Source organism: Grampus griseus (genome assembly GCF_964374135.1).
Source record: "Grampus griseus genome assembly, chromosome: 19".
Classification (NCBI taxonomy): Eukaryota; Metazoa; Chordata; class Mammalia; order Artiodactyla; family Delphinidae; genus Grampus; species Grampus griseus.
In genome coordinates this window covers 10622822-10645948 of record NC_139013.1, presented here as the reverse complement: position 1 = coordinate 10645948, position 23127 = coordinate 10622822, and the positions used below count along the sequence as shown (strand labels likewise).

The following is a 23127-nucleotide window of genomic DNA, read 5'->3' as shown; positions in this document are numbered from 1 at the left end:
AATTTAACTAAAGATACTACTATACATTTAATACACTAGCAAAACAGGGTGATGAGTCGTCCAAATGAAGGTAAGTCGTTGCACAAAAACCTGACGTGCAACTCTTGGTAATCTGGACTTGGTGTAGCCATTCAGGAGGTCAATCTGGCTATATTATTAAAGTATACACATTTGCTATGAAATAATTTCACTCGGGTATGTATTCCAAAGAAATTCTCAGATACGTCTATAAACAGAAATGTAAGAAGATGTTTATTTTATTGTTATTGGCATGGCATTTGGAAGAGTACAGGTAAAATGTGGGTGCAGAAAATGGAATTCTACAAAACAAATTAGATGGATGGGTGAATCTTAAAAATACACTCCTGAATGAAGGAAATAAACACCAGAATGAATTTTATGACACAATATTATTTATATAAATTGAAAATATACACAAGTGCACATTTTGCACAAGAACACACCCAAAAGAAAACACATCAAACAAATTAGAATGGTAGCTTACGGGGTAGAGAAGGGAGTGGAGGGTGCCATAGGGAACAGGAGGTGAATAAATAAAACTTTTAATCATGTTACCATATTTCATCATTCTATATCCAAGATTTCAATTTACTTGTAGTGGAAAGAAATCCTGTGTGCTATGTTGGCTTAAGTCAGGAATAGTTCTTGGAGGATATTTTCCTGAAAGAATTTGGAACAAATTTTTGGAAAAATCTTTGTTTATACTATGGATGATCTTTTTTGTTTTGTTTTTTTGTTTGTTTTGTTTTTTGTTTAATTTTTGTTTTGTGGGTGTGTGTGAGATCTACTTTATTTTGTTTTGTATTTCATTAATCTGATCTTATTTTTTTCCGTCTGCCTTCTTCAGTTTTATTATTCATTTATTAACTTCCTGAGATGGATGTTTTCCGAATCAATTTTCAACTTCCTTTCTACTTTAATATATGCTTTTAAGGCTCAACATTTCCCTCTATATATGTGCTAAAATCTCCAGTTCCAATTATGAATTTGAATGTTTCTCTTCATGGTTCTGTCAATTTTTGTTTTATAAAGTATGAGCTGAAGTTATTAGTTTCTGATAACTTGAAACTTTTATGACTGTGAAGTGTCCCTCCGTATGTCAAGTAATGCTTTTTTTCCCCCTTAAAGTTCACTTGGTCAAATATCAATGTCACAGACTTTATAATTACAGAAATAACTTGAGACCTAGGATGTTGATGTCTGTCTCTAGAAAGGATTTTCACTTGCTTCTGCACGGGTTGTAAGATGCTAACAAAACACGTTCACCTTTACACAATTTCAGGGAATGAGGTGTTTTGGCGTTTGGCTTCAGTCCCTGCCAAAGAAAGCCCAGTTTCCTTCTCCCCTTATTCCAATGGTGAAACTCTTTGGGGTTTACCAGGAAGCCTCTGTGGCTGGTAATGCCTTTATGTCGCTTAGCCTCTTGAAGACGTCCAAAATTCTACTGAGCTTGTACGCCTTTCAATGAACAGAATCTACACTCTTCTGAGGCCGACACAGTAGAACGGCAAGACTGCCTGAGACCTTCTCAGGGATTCCGGAAAGTGAAAACCAGGGAAGTTGGGCACTTCCGCATCAGAGGGGTAAGGCTCTGTCCGTTTTCCCCTCGAAACTTCGGGGGAAGTGTAGTGCAGAAAGGCGGTACTGTAGCCGGTACACATACGTACGTACACACGCACACGCACACGCACACGCACGCACACACACACACACACACACACACACACACACAGCCTTGTGGGACATGTAGTCCAGAGCTCGTGCCGGTAGACACACCCACACCCACCCTTGCATTCTGGGACATGTAGTCCAGAGCTCGTAAACTCGTGTAGTCCCATATACTGCAGCTACAGTAACGCCTCGCTGTAAACGTTTCCCCGCGGAATTCTGGGAAATGTGGTCCAGGAGCTCCGGGTTAGTCGCAGGCACTTCCGCCCCAGGAGGACAACGTAGCAGCCATCTTTTGCCTGATTATGGTGCTTCAGGTCGGCTCTTCACGACCCATTTAAGCTTCCTCGACATGCGCCTGGGGCCAACCTTTCCAGACCTTTCATTTGTGGAGAAAGAGGAGAGGCTAAAAGCGGAGGTTTGAGAGCCTAGAGTGGTGATATACGTCCCCCGGGCGGAGCTTCTTTGCGTTTGGTAACGTACTCGGGATGGGGTGGGCTCAGGTCGTGCCTCCTGGGGTTTTAGGGTCTCCCCGGTTTTCTTCACCCCTAACCTGACCCCGTCCCCCACGTATGAGCTAGCCCTACCACTTCATACGACGTCACATTGGGTGAGTTGCTTAACTCCTCTGTGCCTCCGTTGCTGTTCGGTAAAAGGGAGAAAAAAGGAATGCCTTCTTAATATAGTGTTGTGAGAAAAACGAGATAGCACAAGTAAAAGGTCTACAACTACCTGATACATTGTTTTTATTAATACTGCTCTAATAAGGGAGGCACCCATTTCGCAGCGGGATTCTGTGAGCCCAGGAAGCTGAATTGTCCTGGACTCCTGGCCTGTTTTGGAAGGAGAGGACTTCTAGCTGGTACGGGGGCGGAAGGGGCTGCGGTATGAATTATTGGGGATGGAAACACAGCCCTGGTATTTCACAGTCTCCTTCCCTTCTCCAGCCCTGACTTCTCAAAAAGCACTGCGCGGAGGAAGAGGCAACAGAGCCCTACGTGAGTAGGACTTGGCATTCTTCTACTTAAGATATTCAGATAAATTGTAGAACGTATGGGACATGGGTAACGATTATAACTGAGCCTTGGTCACTAATTTCCATTCTAAAAGCTTTATGCAAATGAACACATTTCCATCAGGCAGTGGCTTTGTGAATTGGTACTGCTGTTTTCTCTACTTTAACTATGAGGAGATGCGGGCAGGGAACACAACCCTGTTGGCCCATCCTCACCCAGATGGTAGGAGGCAGAGCTGGGGTTGGGACCCAGGCAGTTTGAGTCCAGCACCTGAGTTTGCTAATCCCTTTGGTACATTCTCTTTGAGCATAGGGTACTGGCTAGAATCATATCATGAAAGTAGGTTGGTACCTTGAGAGCAAGATTTAGGCTATTTTATGAGGGTTTTTTTTGCGGTACGCGAGCCTCTCACTGTTGTGGCCTCTCCTGTTGCGGAGCACAGGCTCCGGACGCCCAGGCTCCAGACGCCCAGGCTCCAGATGCGCAGGCTCAGCGGCCATGGCTCACTGGGCCTAGCCGCTCTGCAGCATGTGGGATCTTCCCGCACCGGGGCACGAACCCGTGTCCCCTGCATCGGCAGGCGGACTCTCAACCACTGCGCCACCAGGGAAGCCCTATTTTATGAGTTTTTAAGATAGTTTTCTCAACTGGGTCATTTATTTTATTTCAAATAATATGTATATCATAGAAATAGCATAATCATTATGGAAAAATGCGGATATATACATAAAGAAAAATTTTAATTATCTATTACTTTAGGATGTAAAGATAACAGTTGTTAATGTTTTAGTGCCTTTTTGTCTGGTTACTCTTTGTGTATGTTTCTGTGTAGTGGAGGCTGTTTTGTGTGGGACTGATGTTACACTGCAGTGCTACTCAAATTGTGGTCCACAAACCAGCGGCACTGGCATCACTTGGATAGAAATGCCCAGCCTTGAGCCCCATTCAAGACCTTCTGATTTATAATTTCTGCATAGGGGGCCCAGGAGGCTGCGTTCCAACAAGATCCCGCAGTAATTCACATGCACGTGAAAATTCGAGAAGCTCAAGAGAGGGTCTTTTCTGGAAACTGAGGCCGAGCAAATTGACCCTGCTGGATGTCACAGATAAAACTGAGCTGGATTCACCAAAGCCCTACTTAGTCCAATGATTTTATTCCCCCACTAGTTATTGTCAACTGTCAGGGCCCCTTTCAAAATCCTGAATTGAGCAGAAGACAGCTAGCAAGCGTAGAGTCAAAATGCAGGTCGTTAGAAGTTGTGAAGATATATCTCTCCCAGGCTTTGGGGAGTGGAATCATTACCATCTTTTGTACTAGATCGAACCCGGGCCCCCTGCATTGGGAATGTGGAGTCTTATCCACTTATTTCTTAAACTCCCATTTATTTCTTAAACTTTCCTATATTTATTATGATATAATTACAATTCAGATTCCTGTCTCTTTTAATTTGAATTAGGTATGGACTATCAAACTATTTTTTATTGTTGTTGTAGAATCCTGGCTTTTATTAGTTCTCTTTACCTCTGTGCATAATTGTCAAAACGGTACTTCCTGTTTAAAAAGAAACAACGTATTTTTATATCTTTTGTAAAAAGTTGTCCATGTCAATTTAAATATTATTGTTGCAGTAACAAAATCTTTAGGAAGACAAGCAGAGCTTTTCAGAAGTCTAAAGACTCTCACATAACAGGGCAACAACTATGACCTCCACATGTCTGACAGTGTTCTGCTGGTAGAAATCACATCTCTAAGGATAATTTCTAACTAAAATATCATCTGCTTCACCACAGTTGCTAAGAAATAAGAAACCCTGACGATGGTGTTCTCAGAGCTTTCTACCTTACAACGATCTCACGAGGTGGATGCCATTGTTCTCCCCCACCTGCAGATGACAGAACTGAGGCAAAGAGATGTTAATAACTTGCCCAGGATGACACTGCTAGTGAATGGCGTAGCCTGATCACAGCCCATGCATATTGACTCCAAAACCTACTCTTACTTACATGGTCTCTGTTTACACCATACCCAGAATAAGAATAACCACTATGGAAGCTGCAGGCACACTGTGAGGGAGCCACTGTGTGTGGATGGGCAGGTCATTCCTCACACAGCCACTGAGAGGGGTCACGGGGGCATCTGGTATCCGTGTGGGGCTCTGCTCATCAAGCATAATCAGCTGTAGCCACTCCGAGGACTGGGAGCCTTGGTAATTCACAATAAGCACCATGTGGGTTAGTGACTTTTTTTTTTTTTAACCAGTTTCCATTGACTTCTTTCTTCTTTCCCTGTCTGTCTTGCTAGGACTCTGCACTTCCCCAGAAGGAGAGAGAAAATGAGCACATTCCAGGTGAGTAGAGCTTGCCTTTCTTGCTGTTAAAAACGCCATTTTTGTACTCAGATTGGACACAGGTTTTCCTCTTTTGATTGTAGTATAGTTGATTTACAATGTTGTGTTAATTTGAGGTGTACAGCAAAGTGATTCAGTTATACATACATATACATATATTTTCAGATTCTTTTCTCTTATAGGTTATTACAAAATATTGGGTATAGTTCCATATGGGTTTTTCTCTTTCAAGGAGAGTCTAAGCATATGAGGACCTGAGTATGCCATGTGTGCTTTTTAAAAAATTCCTGTTACATTTAATTGGTTTCAGTTTTAATTTTTGTTTTATTTCATCATTTTTTTATTTCACAAGTAAAAGAAAAATTAAGGGAAATGAAGGACATCTTCCACTTTACTGCTTACCTGCTTACAAATTAGCTGCTTTTATATTTCTGTAATCTCCTCATCATATGTATTCATAGCTGTGTATTTGTATTTATAACATAGATACAGTTTTAAATTGTTTTTTTCATTTAATACTAGCTAACATTCACTTTTAATTGCTTTATCCTGTTCCCACAAACTTAAGCACCTATTTTTTAAACTATTCTTTATTCACAGACATTTAGTTTAAAGACTTTTACTGTTTTAGGAACACTACAGTGACAGTGTTCCTGATTTAACCTTTTTACCAAAATATCTGTTCTGAAGAATATTGCCTCTTTTTGCCCTTAACATACTAGGTTTAGGTATTCAGAATTGAAGAGGTATGTTTTATATGTGGTGCCTTGGATGTTTTTTGGTAGAATATCCAAATACGGCACAGCACAGCAGGATCAAACTGCTGCTTCACGCAGAAAAAATAACGTATTGTTAGAAGTTTTCTCATGACCAGAGTTAGATTCAGTCTTCCCCATGTTTGAGTCAGACCCTTTGTGTATTTTATTTACTGGTTTCTTTCTTTTTCCATCTTATTTTTTTTTCTAATCAGAGTAATACATGACCTTAGTTTAAAAAATCCAGTGGTACTTAAAGCACTTGTCACTGCATAGACACCTCAGAACAATTGTATAAAGAGGTGCTTGGTTTCATCTTTGTTTTAAATATAAAGAATAGAGGTTGTGAAAAAAGGAGGAACCAACTCAGACTCACCCAGAAAACCAAGGGTCTGGAGTCAGAGGATTGCATTCAAGCAAAAGACAGAAACGGGGAAAGAGAGAGTTTTCATTCAGAGACCTGGCATGGCCTTTTGGTTAATTTCCACGTATAACACTCCTTCTCATCTGGTTCCTACCTCAATGAGAAAGCAGATGCCATGAAATACTGCCGGGACTAAATTGGTAACTGTTTCTGGGGCGCTTGGCAATAATAATTAAAAAGTGAAAGCTTTTTAGTTCAGGATCCAGTGGTTAGAATTCTAGGGAGTTTACTCATGAGTTGTCTGAGAGCCCCAGGTAAATACACAACGCTTTCTGTTTCATAGCCGCACGTCCGGTGAGGCTGAGGAAAGTCAGTGTGTGGCATTGGCAGGATGGAAGGGAGGGGGTGCTGGGGAGTCTGCACACCGCACAGGAGCCAGAGCAACTTCCCACCTTCCTCCTCTCCTCGGGGCTGCCCCTCTTCCACTGGCCACTGGGTATAAGATTGAGGTGGTGTTGTTTGTCGTAGGAGGCGGTGACTTTCAAGGACGTGGCCGTGGCCTTCACAGAGGAGGAGCTGGGGCTGCTGGACTCGGCCCAGAGGAAGCTGTACCAGGATGTGATGGTGGAAAACTTCCGGAACCTGGTCTCAGTGGGTGAGGACAGCCTTTCTCTGCGAGTGTCTTTGTGACCGTGGTGTTTCAAGGCTTTGGGCCTCTTGAGATGGTTCCCTGAGTTTGGGGACCAGACTTTTACAATTCCTGTGGGACACGAGAGGATGCCTCTGGTCTTTCTAAACAGTGTGTTTCCGGTCCTTTTCATTTATTTTGTAAAAGAACTGTAAATCGACAGTATCTTGTTGTACCTTGTGTATTCTTTTTCAGATTTCCCTCCCTGCCATTAGTGGATTATAAAGCCAATTTATTGAGCCCTACGTGTGACTTTTTAATGAAATAAAGTAGTATAGAAAATATCAGAGTTTCTTAGGAAGAGTACAACACATTGCAGCAAAAACTGGGCGATGGCATGAGTGGTGTGAGAGCCAGTGGGAACAGATTTCATGAAAATAGACATTGGTTAGAAATAGGTCATTCAAGCTTCGTTTTAGTAATGTATACTTCTACATGTGTATCTAGGTTGTGAAATAAATGCTATTTCTTCAATGGGTCATGATACAAAGTTTGAAAAACACGGCTTTCAATATCTTGAATATGCAGTTGGAACTCAAATTTCTAGTAAACTTTAGCTCTAGCCCGTTCATGTTAACTTGTGACTTTGCATGTTCTCATTCTTCAGATGAGATACAAAAAATATAGAAAGAGAAGAGAGGCTTTGGTTGATGAATTCAGCAACCCAGATAGAAATCTAGGTAAGAACCAAGCAGTCGTGAGTTCTTGTGGTTAGCTCGCTATCTGTTTTGCTTCTCACCAGCCCTGTGCTGTCCATCACCTGGTCCCAGTTGGAAATCTCTTTCCAGGATTATTGCATAATCTTTGTACTGGTCACCTGTTCCCACCCTTCTCCTCCCCCAGTTTGTTCTTTAAGTGGCAAAGTGATCTTTTGTAACTTTAAGTCAGGTTATGTTCTTGTTTCAAAATTCTCTTGTGGCTTCTTTTACTTAGAATAAAAACAACTTAAAGTGGCTTCTAGAATCTTCTGTGGGCTGCTGTTCATTCCCAACCACCTCCCTGAATACATCACCTCTCCTCCCTCTTACCCTGTCTTTTCCAGACCTGCAAAGGATGCTTCTGCCACAGAGTGTTTTCCTTGTCCTTCTCTCTGCCTGGAATACTCTTTCACCTGTAATCTTTTAGGCCTCTTTACTTCTTTCAGTCAGTCACCTTAAAGATGATGAGAGGGCTGTCCTCTGACCACCCTATGGAAAATACAGTCCTCTCTTTCTTACTCTCTCTGCCCTGCTTTGTTTTGTCTCTAAGCGTTTCACTCATGTACATTTTTGTTCACCTGTTTCTCACCTCTCTTTCTTCCACTGGAGGGTAATCCAGGAGTGGAGGAGGAATTTGGTCTGTTATGTTTATTGCTCACTAGCCTCAGTGCTTAGCATAGTCTTGGTACATGACAGGGACTCTTAAATATTTCTTGAATAAACGAATGAGTTAATGGATAGAGAAATTAGCCTTCCATGAAAATAGCTAGTAGGCAGTGAACAAATCCGAGTGAATAAGGGATATTGCCAAATGTTGTTTTGTCTTCAAATGAATTCCTAGCCTAATTCTAACTTCTCAGGTGCCCATGATGTGTGTATGTGTGTGTTTGCCTTTCTGTACAAGTTGGCCCTCATCAACTTGCACAAAAAACATGTATAGAACCTGTAATTATAACCAAACTGAGTAAAATGCTTTCCCTGTGACTTTCCTTGTGCTCGTAGTAGCAGAGCATATTCATTTGGGGAGGAAATACTGTTTTGAATGAGGATTCTTATGTCTACTTCTTAGGTAGCTCTCCCATAGAAGGAAAGAAAATTCTATTTCCTTACCCTTTATACCAGGGGAGAACAGGTCTCAGAAAACAGCCAGCTGGTGAGTTAGCCTTTCCCTTAAAAGATTTGCCTGGATGCGTCCCATTTGCTTCCTTCAAAGCCCACCTCACTAATAAGAAATCGATCTTTGTTAGCTCTACAAACATTGTGTGTGTGTGTGTGTGTGTGTGCATTTGTATGTATCTTGTAGAAGGCATTTTAGATAATGTCACCTTGAGTGCTTTGATCATTCTTTAATAGTTTCTAGTCTGTTTCTTCTCAATACTTATCACAAGCTATGGAATTTATTCCCAGCTCACTCATAAACCCCATTCTTCACTTTGGAACTCATTCTTGTTAAAGACCAATGTATCTGTGTCCAAAAATTTTCCATGCTGTTTTTAAAGAGACAGCATTCTTCCCTAGCCTCTAAATTTTGACTCCTACTTGGCAGGGGGAGTGTGGGAACGTATTAGGCAGCACAAATGCCCCAGAAGGATCCAGTGCATAGGTCTTCATGCTTTTTTTTACCCCCACTGATTCTTATAACCTTTTTTTAAAATTAATTTATTTTTGGTTGCATTGGGTCTTCGTTGCTGCACACGGGTTTTTCTCTAGTTGTGGCGAGTGGGAGCAGCTCTTTGTTGTGGTGCGCAGGCTTCTCATTGCAGTGGCTTCCTTATTGCAGAGCGCAGGCTCTAGGCATGTGGGCTTCAGTAGTTGTGTCACACGGTCTCAGTAGTTGTGGCTCATGGGCTCTAGAGTGCAGGCTCAGTAGTTGTGGCTCACGGGCTTAGTTGCTCCGCGGCATGTGGGATCTTTCCGGACCAGGGCTCGAACCTGTGTCTCTGCACTGGCAGGAAGATTATTAACCACTGTGCCACTGGGGAAGTCCCGATTTTTAGCACCTTTCATATTCTCCTCAGCACTAACCCCCTTGGTGTACTGCCACCTCTGGTGCAGCCTTTCAACTTAAGCAAAACTGTACTTTCCAGTCCTTTTCCTGTATCTGATACCTGACTTGTAAAAGCTCTTTCGCTTCTCTGACTTGGTTCAAACTTAACCTGGGATTCAGAATTGTAGAGAATCCTAGAAATCAAACTGAGTTCACCTGTGCATGCATTTCTTAAGCCCTGACTAACTGCCAGGCACTGTTAAAGCTGTGAGCACAGGAAAATGCTTGTCTTTATTGATACTGTATTGTGGTAGGAATGACATGTAATTTTTGAAAGATGATTTAAATAGTATGTCAGATGGTAGTCATTTGGTTTTAAATGGGTTTCATTAATGCTAAGTATTTAGGAGTTTAATGGACCGTCTCTTGGTTTCTGTTAGTATATAAACCAGAGAACTTCATTTGTCATGTGAAAGATAAGCTGAACCATCCTCAGGTTCATTAAAGTCTCATACTGTGTCTTAAGTGTAAAATCTTGAATCTTTGAACAAAGCTTTCACGTGTCCACATCTCTGAATTCTCTGTCCTTATAGAAGAAAACAATCAAAGTGAGTTGAGGGCCGTTCAAGACAGAGGATCACGTGAAGAGCTTTCCTGCCGGCAAATCTGGCAACAAATTGCAAATGACTTAACCAGATGCCAAGACTCCATGATAAATAGTTGTCAGTTCCACAAACAAGTTGATTTCCCCTGCCAGATTGGGGCAGGACTCTCTATTCGAATTTCTGAAGATGAGAACCATATATTAAATGATAAAGCAGGTGATCCCAGTAATACTGGAAATCCAAGGTTTGCAACTTTGAGAGCCCAGGATTCTTGGAGGAAAACTTCATTGACCGAGTCACAGAATTATCAGAATAGACACCAGCAAATTTCCATGAAAAATAAACTGTGTCAGTGTAAAGAGGATGTTGACACCATCAGTTGGATTTCACATCACCTTGATGCTCACGGAGTACACAAGTGTCCAAAATCTTACGGCTACAGTGATTATAGAAAAGATAGCATGAGGGTTTCAACACTGGATCAGAATACTATGATTCACACAGGACAAAAACCTTACCAGTGTAATGAATGTAAAGAAACGTTCACTGATCTCTCCACCTTTGATCTTCACCAGCAGTTACACTCAAAAGAGAAGTCTCATATGTGCAGTGAGTGTGGAAAAGGCTTCCGTTACAGCTCGGTTCTTCATATTCATCAGAGAGTTCACATGGGAGGAAAACACAGTGAGTGTGATGAGTGTGGCAAGGAGTTCAGTCAGAGCTCACAGCTGCAGACTCCTCAGAAAGTCCACACTGTAGAGAAACCGTTCAAATGTGGGGAATGTGGGAAAGTCTTCAGTCGTAGGTCAGCACTTACTATTCATTGTAAAGTCCACACAGGAGAGAAACCTTACAATTGTGAGGAATGTGGGAGGGCCTTCAGTCAGTCCTCTCACCTTCAGGACCATCAGAGAGTCCACACTGGGGAGAAACCATTCAAATGTGACACGTGTGATAAGAGCTTCAGTCGGAATTCACACCTTCAGTCCCATCAGAGAGTCCATACGGGAGAGAAACCATACAAATGTGAGGAGTGTGGGAAGGGCTTCATTTGTAGCTCAAATCTATACATTCATCAGAGAGTCCACACAGGAGAAAAACCCTACAAATGTGAGGAATGTGGGAAAGGCTTTAGTCGGCCTTCAAGTCTTCAGGCCCATCAGGGAGTCCACACTGGAGAGAAATCATACATATGTAATGTGTGTGGTAAAGGCTTTACTCTGAGTTCAAACCTTCAGGCACATCAAAGAGTCCATACAGGAGAGAAACCATACAAATGTAATGAGTGTGGGAAGAGCTTCAGGAGGAACTCCCATTACCAAGTTCATCTGGTTGTCCACACAGGGGAGAAGCCCTATAAATGTGAGGTATGTGGGAAGGGCTTCAGTCAGAGTTCATATCTTCAAATCCATCAGAAGGCCCACAGTGTAGAGAAACCTTACAAGTGTGAGGAGTGTGGGCAGGGCTTCAATCAGAGTTCACGACTTCAGATCCACCAGCTGATCCATACCGGTGAGAAACCATACAAATGTGAAGAGTGTGGGAAGGGATTCAGTCGTAGAGCAGATCTTAAAATTCACTGCAGAATCCACACCGGAGAGAAACCGTATAATTGTGAGGAGTGTGGGAAAGTCTTCAGGCAGGCCTCAAATCTTCTGGCCCATCAGAGAGTCCACAGTGGAGAAAAACCATTCAAATGTGAAGAGTGTGGGAAGAGCTTCGGTCGGAGTTCACACCTTCAAGCCCATCAAAAAGTCCATACTGGAGAAAAGCCATACAAATGTGAGGAGTGTGGGAAGGGTTTCAAGTGGAGCCTGAACCTCGACATGCATCAGAGAGTCCACACAGGAGAGAAACCATATAAGTGTGGGGAGTGTGGGAAGCACTTCAGTCAGGCCTCAAGTCTTCAGCTTCATCAGAGTGTTCATACTGGAGAGAAGCCATACAGATGTGACAGATGCAGTAAGGTCTTCAGTCGGTCTTCACAGCTACAGTCTCATCAGAGAGTGCACACAGGGGAGAAGCCTTACAAATGTGAGACCTGTGGTAAGAGCTTCAGTTGGCGCTCCAATCTAACAATTCATCACAGAATCCATGCTGCTGATAAATCCTATAAAAGTGATAGGAGTGGTAAGACCATCAGAGAGCCCACACACGAAAAAATTTCCATAAAATGATTAAAAAAAAACAAAAAAAAAAACAACTCAGGTGTCATGTGAATTCTTCCAGTCATCAAGTTCAAAAGAAAAACAAATCATTTGTTTCATTAAAGTCAGTGTTTCAACCATAGCTCAACATGTCCCAGTAGTCAGGAGGCCACACAGCAGAGAACCCTGGTAAATGGTGTAGTAAGTTTGAACTTTGACCTCTATCAAATATTACTCAGGGGAGAAGCCTTAGTATGAGTTTTAGCAGGGCTTGTACAAAAAAAGTATGATGGACGTGCCAAAATTTATGCCCATTACAACATAAACTCCACGAATGCAGAGACGTTTGTTCTGAATCTACAGTCTGAACATTGTCAGCTACTTCGTAGGTGCTCGATATTTGTCCAATTAATGAGGAAAAACTTTTTGAAAATTATGTTGCAATCCCCTCCAAAATTTCATAAAAATTTGTATTCAGAGCAGTTAACCTAAATGTGGCCTTAAAAGTAATCCAGGGAGACGAAAAGTTGAAGTGTTAGAAAACCACTCAGTATTGCAATTTGTAATATGAATGTGGCATCATCCTGTTATGATTAGCTCCATTTGTCTCCCCCCAGCCTCACTTCAAGTTGGATCTTATCTTGGACTTTGTCTAATATTCTGTTAATTTTTTACAGTACAAATTCAGTTATCTTTTGTGACAGTATAGACTTACTGAAAATGGATTGTTCATCTTGCAATACAGAAAACATACTGTTGACCCTTTTATCAAGAATGTCAAGGCAGAGGTTTAAGTGTCAGAAAGAGTTACTAATGACAGTGACAGAGGACAAACATTTCTTAGTAAATGAAATGATCGTTGGTTTCTTATTCACCACATTTCCATCTAGGTTTTGATGTGATTGTCTCCCAAGGGTTTTAGCATTACTTTCATCAAGACTTCTTAAGTAGAGAAAAGAGGCTGTTTGAAGTAGATTACTTTTGTCAAGTTCTGTATCTCTTTACTCCTTCTCTCTGGCCTGAGATAAAAAGAAAAAAATTATTTGTTGAAATTTGGTAATTTCATCAAACATATTTATTCAGTGACTGACGTGCACACTTTTTCCTAGCGGTGGATTGAAAAATTGATTTTCAAAGTGAAGTTGGTGAGTACATATCAAAATATAGAATGTGCGTCCCTTTAATATAGAAATCATAAAATAGGACCTTATAATTAGGAAATTCAAATAGAAAAGGTGAGTAGCACGTCAGTGTTACTAAATTTTGTAAAAGTGAAATATTCAATAGGAATTTCTTTATATTTTAAGATACTTATGTAATAACAGATCTGTTAAAATGATGGCATAAACTTAATGACAGAAGCATGTAACAGTTTAATGTATTTTAGGTACATCACATACCTTAATCAAACACGTATGTGTGTGTGTTAATGCATCCTATCATCTGTAAAGGGATATTCACCCTATGTAAACAGTGGCAAGATTTTCAGGGATTTTTTCCACATTTAACTTCCATATTTTAAATTTTTCATTGAGCATCAATTTTCCAATAAAATACTGTTATTTTTATAGTAACATAGGTAGTAAAATAATGTAAAATATATTAAAAATTACTAAGAACATATTAATCCCTCAGTAAGAAATCCTATCATCATGAGGTATATATATATGGACAAAATTAAGGAATAGACCTCTAGAAATCAGTTATAAAAAGAAAAAATTTATATGGTTATTCAGAGATACAGAATATTAGTCAGTGTAACTGTATATTTATAATTAATGCATTTGAAGTTTAGCATAAATCCATGCAGCCCAGAATATTCTGTTTTAATTCCAACAGTAGAAATTTACACATCCTAGTTCTCCCCGTCAGACTTCCTTACTGGGTGAATGGAGAGCCTGGGGTACCAGCTTGTCCTTTCAAGTGCTTGGTCTGACTGGGGAAGTAGTTGGGTAATTCCAGACACTATGACACAGAAAACCATTAGCTGTGGGAAAAAAGGAATTTACCCCCCCCCAAATTTTTTTTAATTGTTTACAAAGTAACAGTGATTGGGCAAATCCTGAAGATAGAGAGTGGAAATAGGTAAGTTTTAGAGGTAAAATTTATCAACGATTCCCTAAGGAAAAATGTGCATAGGGAAGAAACCGAGAATGATGGGAACAAGTTGTTAAGGAGGAGGTTTGCATACCATTTCCTACTTCTTAGTCATTTCACTGATGTTTAACACTTACTTGGTTAAAGGGCTTTACTCAGCAAAAGGTATATCTAATGTGAGAGGCAGGTTTCCAAGATTGGTTTCCTAGACCACACCTTCACATGTGTATGTAAAGTCCATGCTACTGCAAATTGCATTGCATTAGATGTCAGAAATCCGAGGCCTTTCATGTTTTGTTTTGTTTTGTTTGGTAGATATCAGGGTAGCCCACCAACTCTCAAGGTAATTTGTAGTTTAGTGAGTTAAGTCAAGGGCTGGAAAACTACCTCCTGTGAGCCCAATCTGGCTCATTGCCTTTAAAGCTTTATTGGAACATAAAAGCTCTTTATTGGAACATAAAATCTCTTTATTGGCCCATCCATTTATTTACCATCTTTGAATGTTTCCCATTGTGCTGACAGTGTTTAGTGGTTGTGACGAGCACTGTGGCCCACAAAGCCTAAAGTATTTACTTTCTGGCCCTTCAGAGAAAAAGTCTGTCGATCCCTGTGGTAAGCCCAAAAGGTTTGTCTCTGTAAGTGAAAGACCACAAGTAGAGCAGAACTTAGACTTGGTTCAGTGAGGATTCCAGAGAGGTTTCCTTTTTGATTCTCATATCTGCCCTTCTGGTTGACCTTGTTCTTTAGTTTGGTTCAAAGACAGTGGTAGCAACTAGGGACTACCTGTTTCTTTCTTCACATTCAATGAAAGAGCTGCTCTTCCATTCTTAGTGTTGAGTACACTACTCACTCCCAGTGCATAGCTTCCTCTAACTAACCTTGACTCCCATCTATGCTAAAGACTAAATCTTTAGCTTTGTATCCAGTTCCATTGGCCTTTGTAGGGCCTTCAGTTTCAACTCCCACTTGATAGCTTGAGCTCGAAATCTATTTTTACCGCTGGGGATTTTCTGTCTTAGCCTTGAGCTTGGCTACATAGCAACACTCTGGGGGACTTGTTATAATCAGCATTTCTTTCTTTCCTTTCTTTTTTTTTTTAAAGGGGATCCAAAGTCAAATTCAGTCAGTGGCTGAATGACAACACATTGATTCACAACCTTGTAGATTCTCTTAATGTCATAAGGCATCAGTGGGAAGGAGTAGAATCCTGGAAATTTGAGGTGGAAATATATGGGCAGATTCCAACAAAGCTGAGGCCTATGACCTCTGACCTGTGACCTCTTAGTTGAGCTTCCTGTGCTATTAGAAGAAAGTCTGCCTCTACTCTGAGATAGTTTCCTTGCAGGGGACTGTAGATCCTCAAGACTTGCCTCCACTACCTTTCGTATTTCTAGACCTAGTAATCAGACTAGAGTCCTTGAAATGGGGAAGGGAGCAGGGAAGGGGTGGGTACCCACCGGGTATAAAGTATGACCATGAGGAGACACTGTATCTGCTAAAATAAGGAATTTTATAATTTATATCAATAGAAACCTCAGAAATAATGTGTGATTGTGAACTTTGTAGGTATTGAAGCAGGTGGAAGTAATGTAATATTGGATTAGGCTGGATTTGTTGATACGAGTGCATTCAACACCCATTCCAGACTCAGCATGTTAGCTTGGGTACCTGGGAATGCCTTCAACAGTTTGCTCAAATGACTGAAACCTGTACCCAAAGTTAGCGTATGCTAAAGTCAAAATGCCAGAACTTTCTAAGTATGTTGTAGCAAAATTTTTTGACGTTGGCATGACTGACATTTTGAACTGGATAGCTCTTTGTTGTTGGGAGCTGTCCTGTGCAATGTAAGACGGGCCAGTGACACATATTCTTCCCTGCCACCCTAGTTGTAACAATAAAAGGTGCCTTGAGGGCTTCCTTGATGGCGCAGTGGTTGAGAGTCTGCCTGCTGATGCAGGGGACACGGGTTCGTGCCCCGGTCCAGGAAGATCCCACGTGCCGCGGAGCGGCTGAGCCCATGAGACATGGCTTCTGAGCCTGCACGTCCGGAGCATGTGCTCCGCAGCGGGAGAGGCCACAACAGTAAGAGGCCTGCGTACCGCAAAAAAAAAAAAAAAAAAAAACGTGCCTTGATACCTCCGTGTGCACCAGCCACGTGGGGCTCATTCATAACACAGCTCCTTAAAAAAGTCTCAAGACACTGCCACATGTTTCCTGGGAGGGGGGACCAAAAGTGTCCCCAGCTGAGAACCACCGCTGTAGAAGGTTTACAAAGGCATAGGAATGCCAGACCGCTGGAGTGGATTTATCACATAAGATCTGCTCACCCAAACCCCCTATGTGCCCTGGGAGGGCTCAGAGGACACTTCCTTTGCCAGAGGTTTAAGAAACGTATTGGTGAGGGGAGCGTTAGCAGTCTTGGAATGCTCTGTAGCTACTCTTCTCTGCAGGCCAGGAATGAGAGAGGGAAATTATGTCGTCATAATGGGCTCCCTAAATTCAGTGAGGCTAATGGGATCGTGGGGCATCATTGGTCAAGTGGAAACACTTCATTGGCAGAGATAAAGTGAGCGTGTTTTTCACAATGAACAGCAAAATGAAAGGGATCATTAGAATGGTTTGGTACACAGAGATTTTTTACATTTGCTCATGTGCTATCTCTAGGGCTGAAATAAATGGGAAGTCTACTAATACCCTGCTTGATTTGAATCAGGAGAAAAGCTCTAGGTCTGATGAACATGTGTGACCTGAATCAACATGAGAGTTGTGGTCCCTCAGCCAATTCCATAACATGAGTCAGTTCCCATTTCCATAGCATCTTGAATGAAGGGCAGGCCAGGTCCCCTTGAGGGAGGATATACCCTGGTATACTACCGATACCATAAATCATCCCTAGATTTCTTCAACATGACTTCCAGCCACATTTTATGGAGGTTGTGCATTAGGTAAGTGGAAATCACCAGAAGATGAAGGAAGCACTAGACACTAGAGCTGACATTAACTCCTGGACCCCCAAATGGCATTGTGGTTTACTGGTTAGTACAGGGACTTATAAGTGACAAATAATTAAGGGATGTTTTTGCTTGGGTCCATCCACATGGGCTGGTCTAAATGGATCCCTGCACTCATCCTCTGGTTATTTACCAAGTTCCAGAATGCAGAGTTGCAATTGGAATAACCAGCTGGCAGAATCCTCACCTTGGTTCTCTAGCCCATGGTACAAGGGCAATTTTGATAAGAAAGGGCAAGTGAACATGATAACTGTCTTGTACGTACTAAAACAGACAACCAAAAACAGTATTATATTACTGGAAGGACTGAAGAGATTAGTGCCACTAGCAGTATCCTGAAAGCTGCAGGGGTCATGATTTCCATCATATTCCCATTCAGTTCACTCATTTGACCTGTGCAGAAGACAGGTGAATCTTGAAGAATGACATGGGATTATTGTAAACTTAACTAGGAGTTAATGCCATTTGCAGCTCCAGATGTGGCTTTATTGCTAGAGAACGCATCTGCTGGCACCTCATATGCAGCTACTGAACTGACATGTGCTTTTTTTTCTCTATACCTATTAGCAAATATCATCCATTGAAGTTCAGTTTCATCTGGTAGGGCTATCAATACATTTTTATTGACCCAGCTCCGGGCTACATCACTGTCCAATCTTGTTTCACAGTGTAGTTCAAGGATTGGCAAACTACAATCCATGGGTCAAATCTGGCTACCACTTGTTTCTGTAAATAAGATTTTATTGGAACAACCATGACCACTCTTATATATTGCCTACGGGTGCTTTCGTGCTAAAATGGCAGAGTTGAGTAGTTGTGACCAAGATTGGTCTGCAAAGCCTAAACCATTTGCTGCATGGGTCTTTACCAAAATAATTTTATGATCCCTGATAATGTCTGTGTTGCTTGTACCTGGTAATGTAGGCAGTGTCTGTGACAGGTAGGGATGCTGCATGGAGATCACAACACAAATATTTAGGATTTGGGGAGCAGAGCTATGTCATCCTCTGCATGTGACATTACTCCTTCTGTGAAAGCAGCTTCTGGCTTTATTGGTCCCTAGTGAAAACTAAATACATGGCCATGAGTCAGAAAGTTATGCAGTGAAGTCATAAATTTGGGCATACCAGCAGCACTTCATCATCTAGTGGAAGTGATACGTATGAGACTGGGCTCAGAGTCACAAGTGAGTTGCACAAGCAAGTGGCTCAAATTCCCAGAGCTCCAGTTCCTTCTACAGCGACTCCCATCTCACAGCCCATGCCTGTGACCTCATGAGGAGTTCTGTGTGATCAGTTGAATGAGGAGGAAGATTTGGGTGCTGTTCTCCAAAGGAGACTCCCCAACCCTGCTGGGAATTTGATTACATGAGACCGCTCCCATCATGGAAGGGACAGCACTTTCTTTTCAGTGGAAAAACCAGTTGCTGTAGATATGGAACTGCCTTTCCTCTTCCAGCGCTTCTGATAAAAGTACCATCTGTGGACCTTACAGAATGCTTTATTCTCTGTCATTGTATTCCATCCATCATTGCTTGTGACCCGGGAAGTCATTTTACAAAAAACGAATTGTGGCAATTGGGCTTGTGTTCACAGAATTCACCGATCTCGTACCATACTTCCGCTTAGATATGCCTGCATTCTCAGAATTCCGACAAGCTCTGATTTCTCCTTCCACATTTGTGTATGGTCTAATTCCTATTTTAAAATTCCCTTATCTCTAAAATCATAGTGACGTGGCTTTCCTAAGTGAACCCTGACTGGTATTGAACCCTGTAGAGTAAATGCCTGACATTAAGCTTTTGATTGCCAAGACATCCATTTAAAAAGACATCTATTTTTTTCTGTTTTTTAATTGAAGTATAGTTGATATACAATGTTGTGTTAGTTTCTGGTGTACAGCAAGGTTATTCAGTTATATATATCATTTTTCATATTCTTTTCCATTATAGTTTATTACAAGGTAAATATAGTTCCCTGTGCTATAAAGTAGGACCTTATTTATTTCTTTTATATATGGTAGTTTGTTAATCCCAAACTCTTAATTTATCCCTCCCCCCCTTTCCCCTTTGGTAACTGTAAGTTTGTTCTCTGTGTCTGTTTCTGTTTTTTAAATAGGTTCATTTGTATCATTTTTTTAGAGACCACATATAAGTGATATCTTGTGATATTTGTCTTTCTCTTTTTGACTTACTCCACTTAATATGATAATCTGTATGTCCATCCATGTTGCTGCAAATGGCATTATTTCGTTCTTTTTTATGGCTGAGTAGTATTCCATTGTGTATATATGTGTGTGTGTGTGTGTGTGTGTGTATATATATATATATATATCACATCTTTTTTTTTTTTTTTTTGGTGGTACGCGGGCCTCTTACTGTTGTGGCCTCTCCCGTTGCAGAGCACAGGCTCCAGACGCGCAGGCTCAGCAGCCATGGCTCATGGGCCCAGCCGCTCCGCGGCACGTGGGATCTTCCCGGACCGGGGCACGAACCCGTGTCCCCTGCATCGGCAGGCAGACTCTCAACCACTGCGCCACCAGGGAAGCCCTATCACATCTTTTTTATCCATTCATCTGTTGATGGACATTTAGATTGCTTCCATGTCTTGGCTACTGTAAATAGTGCTGTGAACGATGGGGTGCATGTATCTTTTTGAATTAGAGTTTTCTCTGATATATGCCCAGGAGTGGGATTGCTGGATTGTATGGTAACTCTATTTTTAGGTTTTTTAAGGGACCTCCATACTGTTTTACACAGTGGCTGCACCAATGTACATTCCCACCAACAGTGTAGGAGAGTTGCCCTTTCCTCCACACCCTCTCCAACATTTATTATTTGTAGACTTTTTGATGATGGCCATTCTGACCGGTGTGAGGTGATACCTCATTGTAGTTTTGATTTGCATTTCTCTAATAATTAGTGATGTTGAGCATCTTTTCATGGGCCTATTGGCCATCTGTATGTCTTCTTTGGAGAAGTGTCTATTTAGGTCTTCTGCCTATGCTTTGATTGGGTTGTTTTGGGTTTTTTTTTTTCTTTTTCTTTTTTTTTTGTTATTGAGTTGTATGAGCTGTTTGTATATTTTTGAAATTAAGCCCTTTTCGGTTGCATTATTTGCAGATATTTTCTCCCAGTCTGTAGGTTGTCTTTTCATTTTGTTTATGGTTTCCTCTTCTGTGCAAAAGCTTATAAGGTTGATTAAGGTCCCATTTGTTTATTTTTTTCTTTTATTTCTATTGCCTTGGGGGACTGACCTAAGAGAATATTACTACGATTTATGAAAAGACATCCATTTTGTATAAACATATTGCCGCTGTATGACACAGCTGCTAGCAAAGCAACCAGATAAGGATAACCACAAGTGGATAACCACTAGGCCACCCACACCCATGAAGTTCCCATTTCAGAAGCCCCTGGCAATCTAGATACCTGACCACTTGAGAGAACCTGCCTCCACTCTCCCACACCTTAATTCTCACTCTTATGTTTCACAATAATGACTGAACCTGCGTGAAACCCCACACACCCCACCCCTGAAGCCTAATAAAGGCAGGGCCCCAGGGCCGAGCTCTCTCTACCAAGTAGGAATTCTGAGAATCCAGGCATATCCAGCTACCGAAGTGGAACTTTTAACGGGAACATGGTATAAGATCAGTGACTTCTGCATGCCCAAAGGCCACACAGCAAGGTAGAAAGTAGAGAGTATCTGTGAGTAATAGATCTTGTTTTTCAAAGTTCTCTAATGTTTTTTTAAATTTATTTATTTTATTTATTTTATTTTTGGCTGCATTGGGTCTTTGTTGCTGTGCATGGGCTTTCTCTAGCTGCGGCGAGCGGGGCTACTCTTTGTTGCAATGCGCAGGCTTCTCATCGCGGTGGCTTCTCTTGTTGTGGAGCACAGGCTCTAGGCACATGGGCTTCAGTAGTTGTGGCTCGCAGGCTCAGTAGTTGTGGCGCACGGGTTTAGTTGCTCCGTGGCACGTGGGATATTCCTGGACCAGGGTTCAAACCCGTGTTTCCTGCATTGGCAGGAGGATTCTTCACCACTGCACCACCAGGGAAGCCCAATGATTTCCCTAATGGTTTTTTGCTGAAGTGTGTCTTGTGATAATAATAAGAACCATAAAGGCTGGCCCAGCCACAACACTGGCCCCAGTGGGGGAAATGTCTGTGGGGCTCTGTGTGAGTAATTCGGAGCCCAGATGAGTGCCTCAGGCATTTGTAGCTAAGAGCATTACCATCAGTAGGCTGTGGCTTACAGGATCTTAGTTCCCCAACCAGGGATCAAACCCGGGCCCGCTGCAGAGGAAGCACAGAGTCCTAACCACTGGACTGCCAGGGAATGCTCCTGATTTTCATTCTTGGAGGTAAAAGTTTCAACATTTTATCACTAGGTATTATGTGTAATTTTTGTGTAATTTTATTTTAGTTTTAAATGTGATCGTTCTAGGAATTTATAACCATTTCACATACATTTTCAAATTTATCATTATAATATTCCTCAAAATGTTCTGTTAAAATCTTTAGTGATGTTCCCTTTTTAACTTCTGAAATTGGTAATAATGCCATTTCTGTCTTCTTTTTCTTGATCACTGTTACTGGACTTTGTCAATTTTATTGTTTTAGTCACAGAATGTTCTTTTGGCCATTTTTTTAAAAAATCCACTTATTTTGTTTTCTATTTCATGAGTCTCATTTCCTTCCATATACTTACTGTATTTTTTTGTCATTTGTTTATTAAATTCCCGAGGGGGATGTTTTAATTTTCAGATTCAGCTTCTCTTCTGTTTTAGTATATGCTTTTAAAGTTCCACATTTCTTCCTAAATATGTATTGAAAACTCCCATTCTAACTGAGAATTTTGCTTTTCTCCTTGTGGTTCTGTCAATTTTGCTTTTTCAAGTTTGCTTTTACATTATGTGAAGCTGTTATTCATGATAATTTGAAACTTATTGTTTCTTTGTATATCTTATAATGCTTTTTTCTTCAAGGACTACTTTGTCCAATATTAATATGTTTTTAAATTATAGAAATAATTTGAAGCCTATGATGATGCTCTCTCCCCTAGAGAGTTTTCATTTGTTTCCTTTAGATGCTTGAAGATACTAACAAAAAAGCTTCACTCTAATCCAATTTCAAGTAATTGAGGTAATTTGGAGTTTGGTTTCAGTCTCCCCCAAAGGCGATCCATTACCCTTTTATCCTTATTCCTATAGGCAGCTCTTTAAGGTTTTACTACAGACTCCTCTTCTCCCTACCCTGACCTCCTCTCAAGCCCCTTGACCATGGCTAAAGTGATGCTTAGCTTTCAATAACAGAATGGGTAGGAGCCACCAAGAAAGACAGTAGCAGCGCCAAATTGGACAACTTTGCCACACTCCGCGCTGGCATTTCTTGTTGTAAGGCGTAAGGGGCAGCAATTGCGGTTTTTTTAATGGTGACACAGATGTATATTTTGATAACAGCAATTACAGGCTCAGTATTGTAAGGAGCATGGCAGGCCGCTGCCGGCTTGTAATACGGAGAGAACTGAATTAAAGCAATTTTATAACAACAACAACAAAAAAATAGCTCTTAAAATTCCTCTAGCCTGAGTGTTTCAGGAACCCTCTACAACAACTCAACTCAGTGCCTAGAAGCTCAGGGTACTAGGAAGTACTTCCTCTTTAGAGGGCGGGACCGTGGCCGCAGTTTCTCTCGGGCATTCTGGGAGGTGTAGTC

General features: G+C 41.3%; 1 protein-coding gene across 4 annotated transcripts in view; it reads left to right on the top strand.

The window, feature by feature from the left end:
• Nucleotides 1-1969: 1969 nt before the first annotated feature.
• The window catches only part of LOC309836198 (uncharacterized protein), a 41657-nt gene continuing 20499 nt past the window's right edge, over nucleotides 1970-23127 (top strand). The window contains exons 1-5 of one of the 4 annotated variants that reach the window (XM_082676059.1): nucleotides 1970-2107; nucleotides 2458-2551; nucleotides 2637-2687; nucleotides 5008-5053; nucleotides 6701-6827. In XM_082676059.1, coding sequence (XP_082532185.1) covers nucleotides 5039-5053; nucleotides 6701-6827 — 142 coding nt within the window. In that variant the 5' untranslated portion in view covers nucleotides 1970-2107; nucleotides 2458-2551; nucleotides 2637-2687; nucleotides 5008-5038. Of the gene's footprint in view, nucleotides 2164-2457; nucleotides 2552-2636; nucleotides 2688-5007; nucleotides 5054-6700; nucleotides 6828-23127 lie in introns of all 4 variants that reach the window. The other 3 variants (XM_082676058.1, XM_082676060.1, XM_082676057.1) reach the window with 3 other exon arrangements.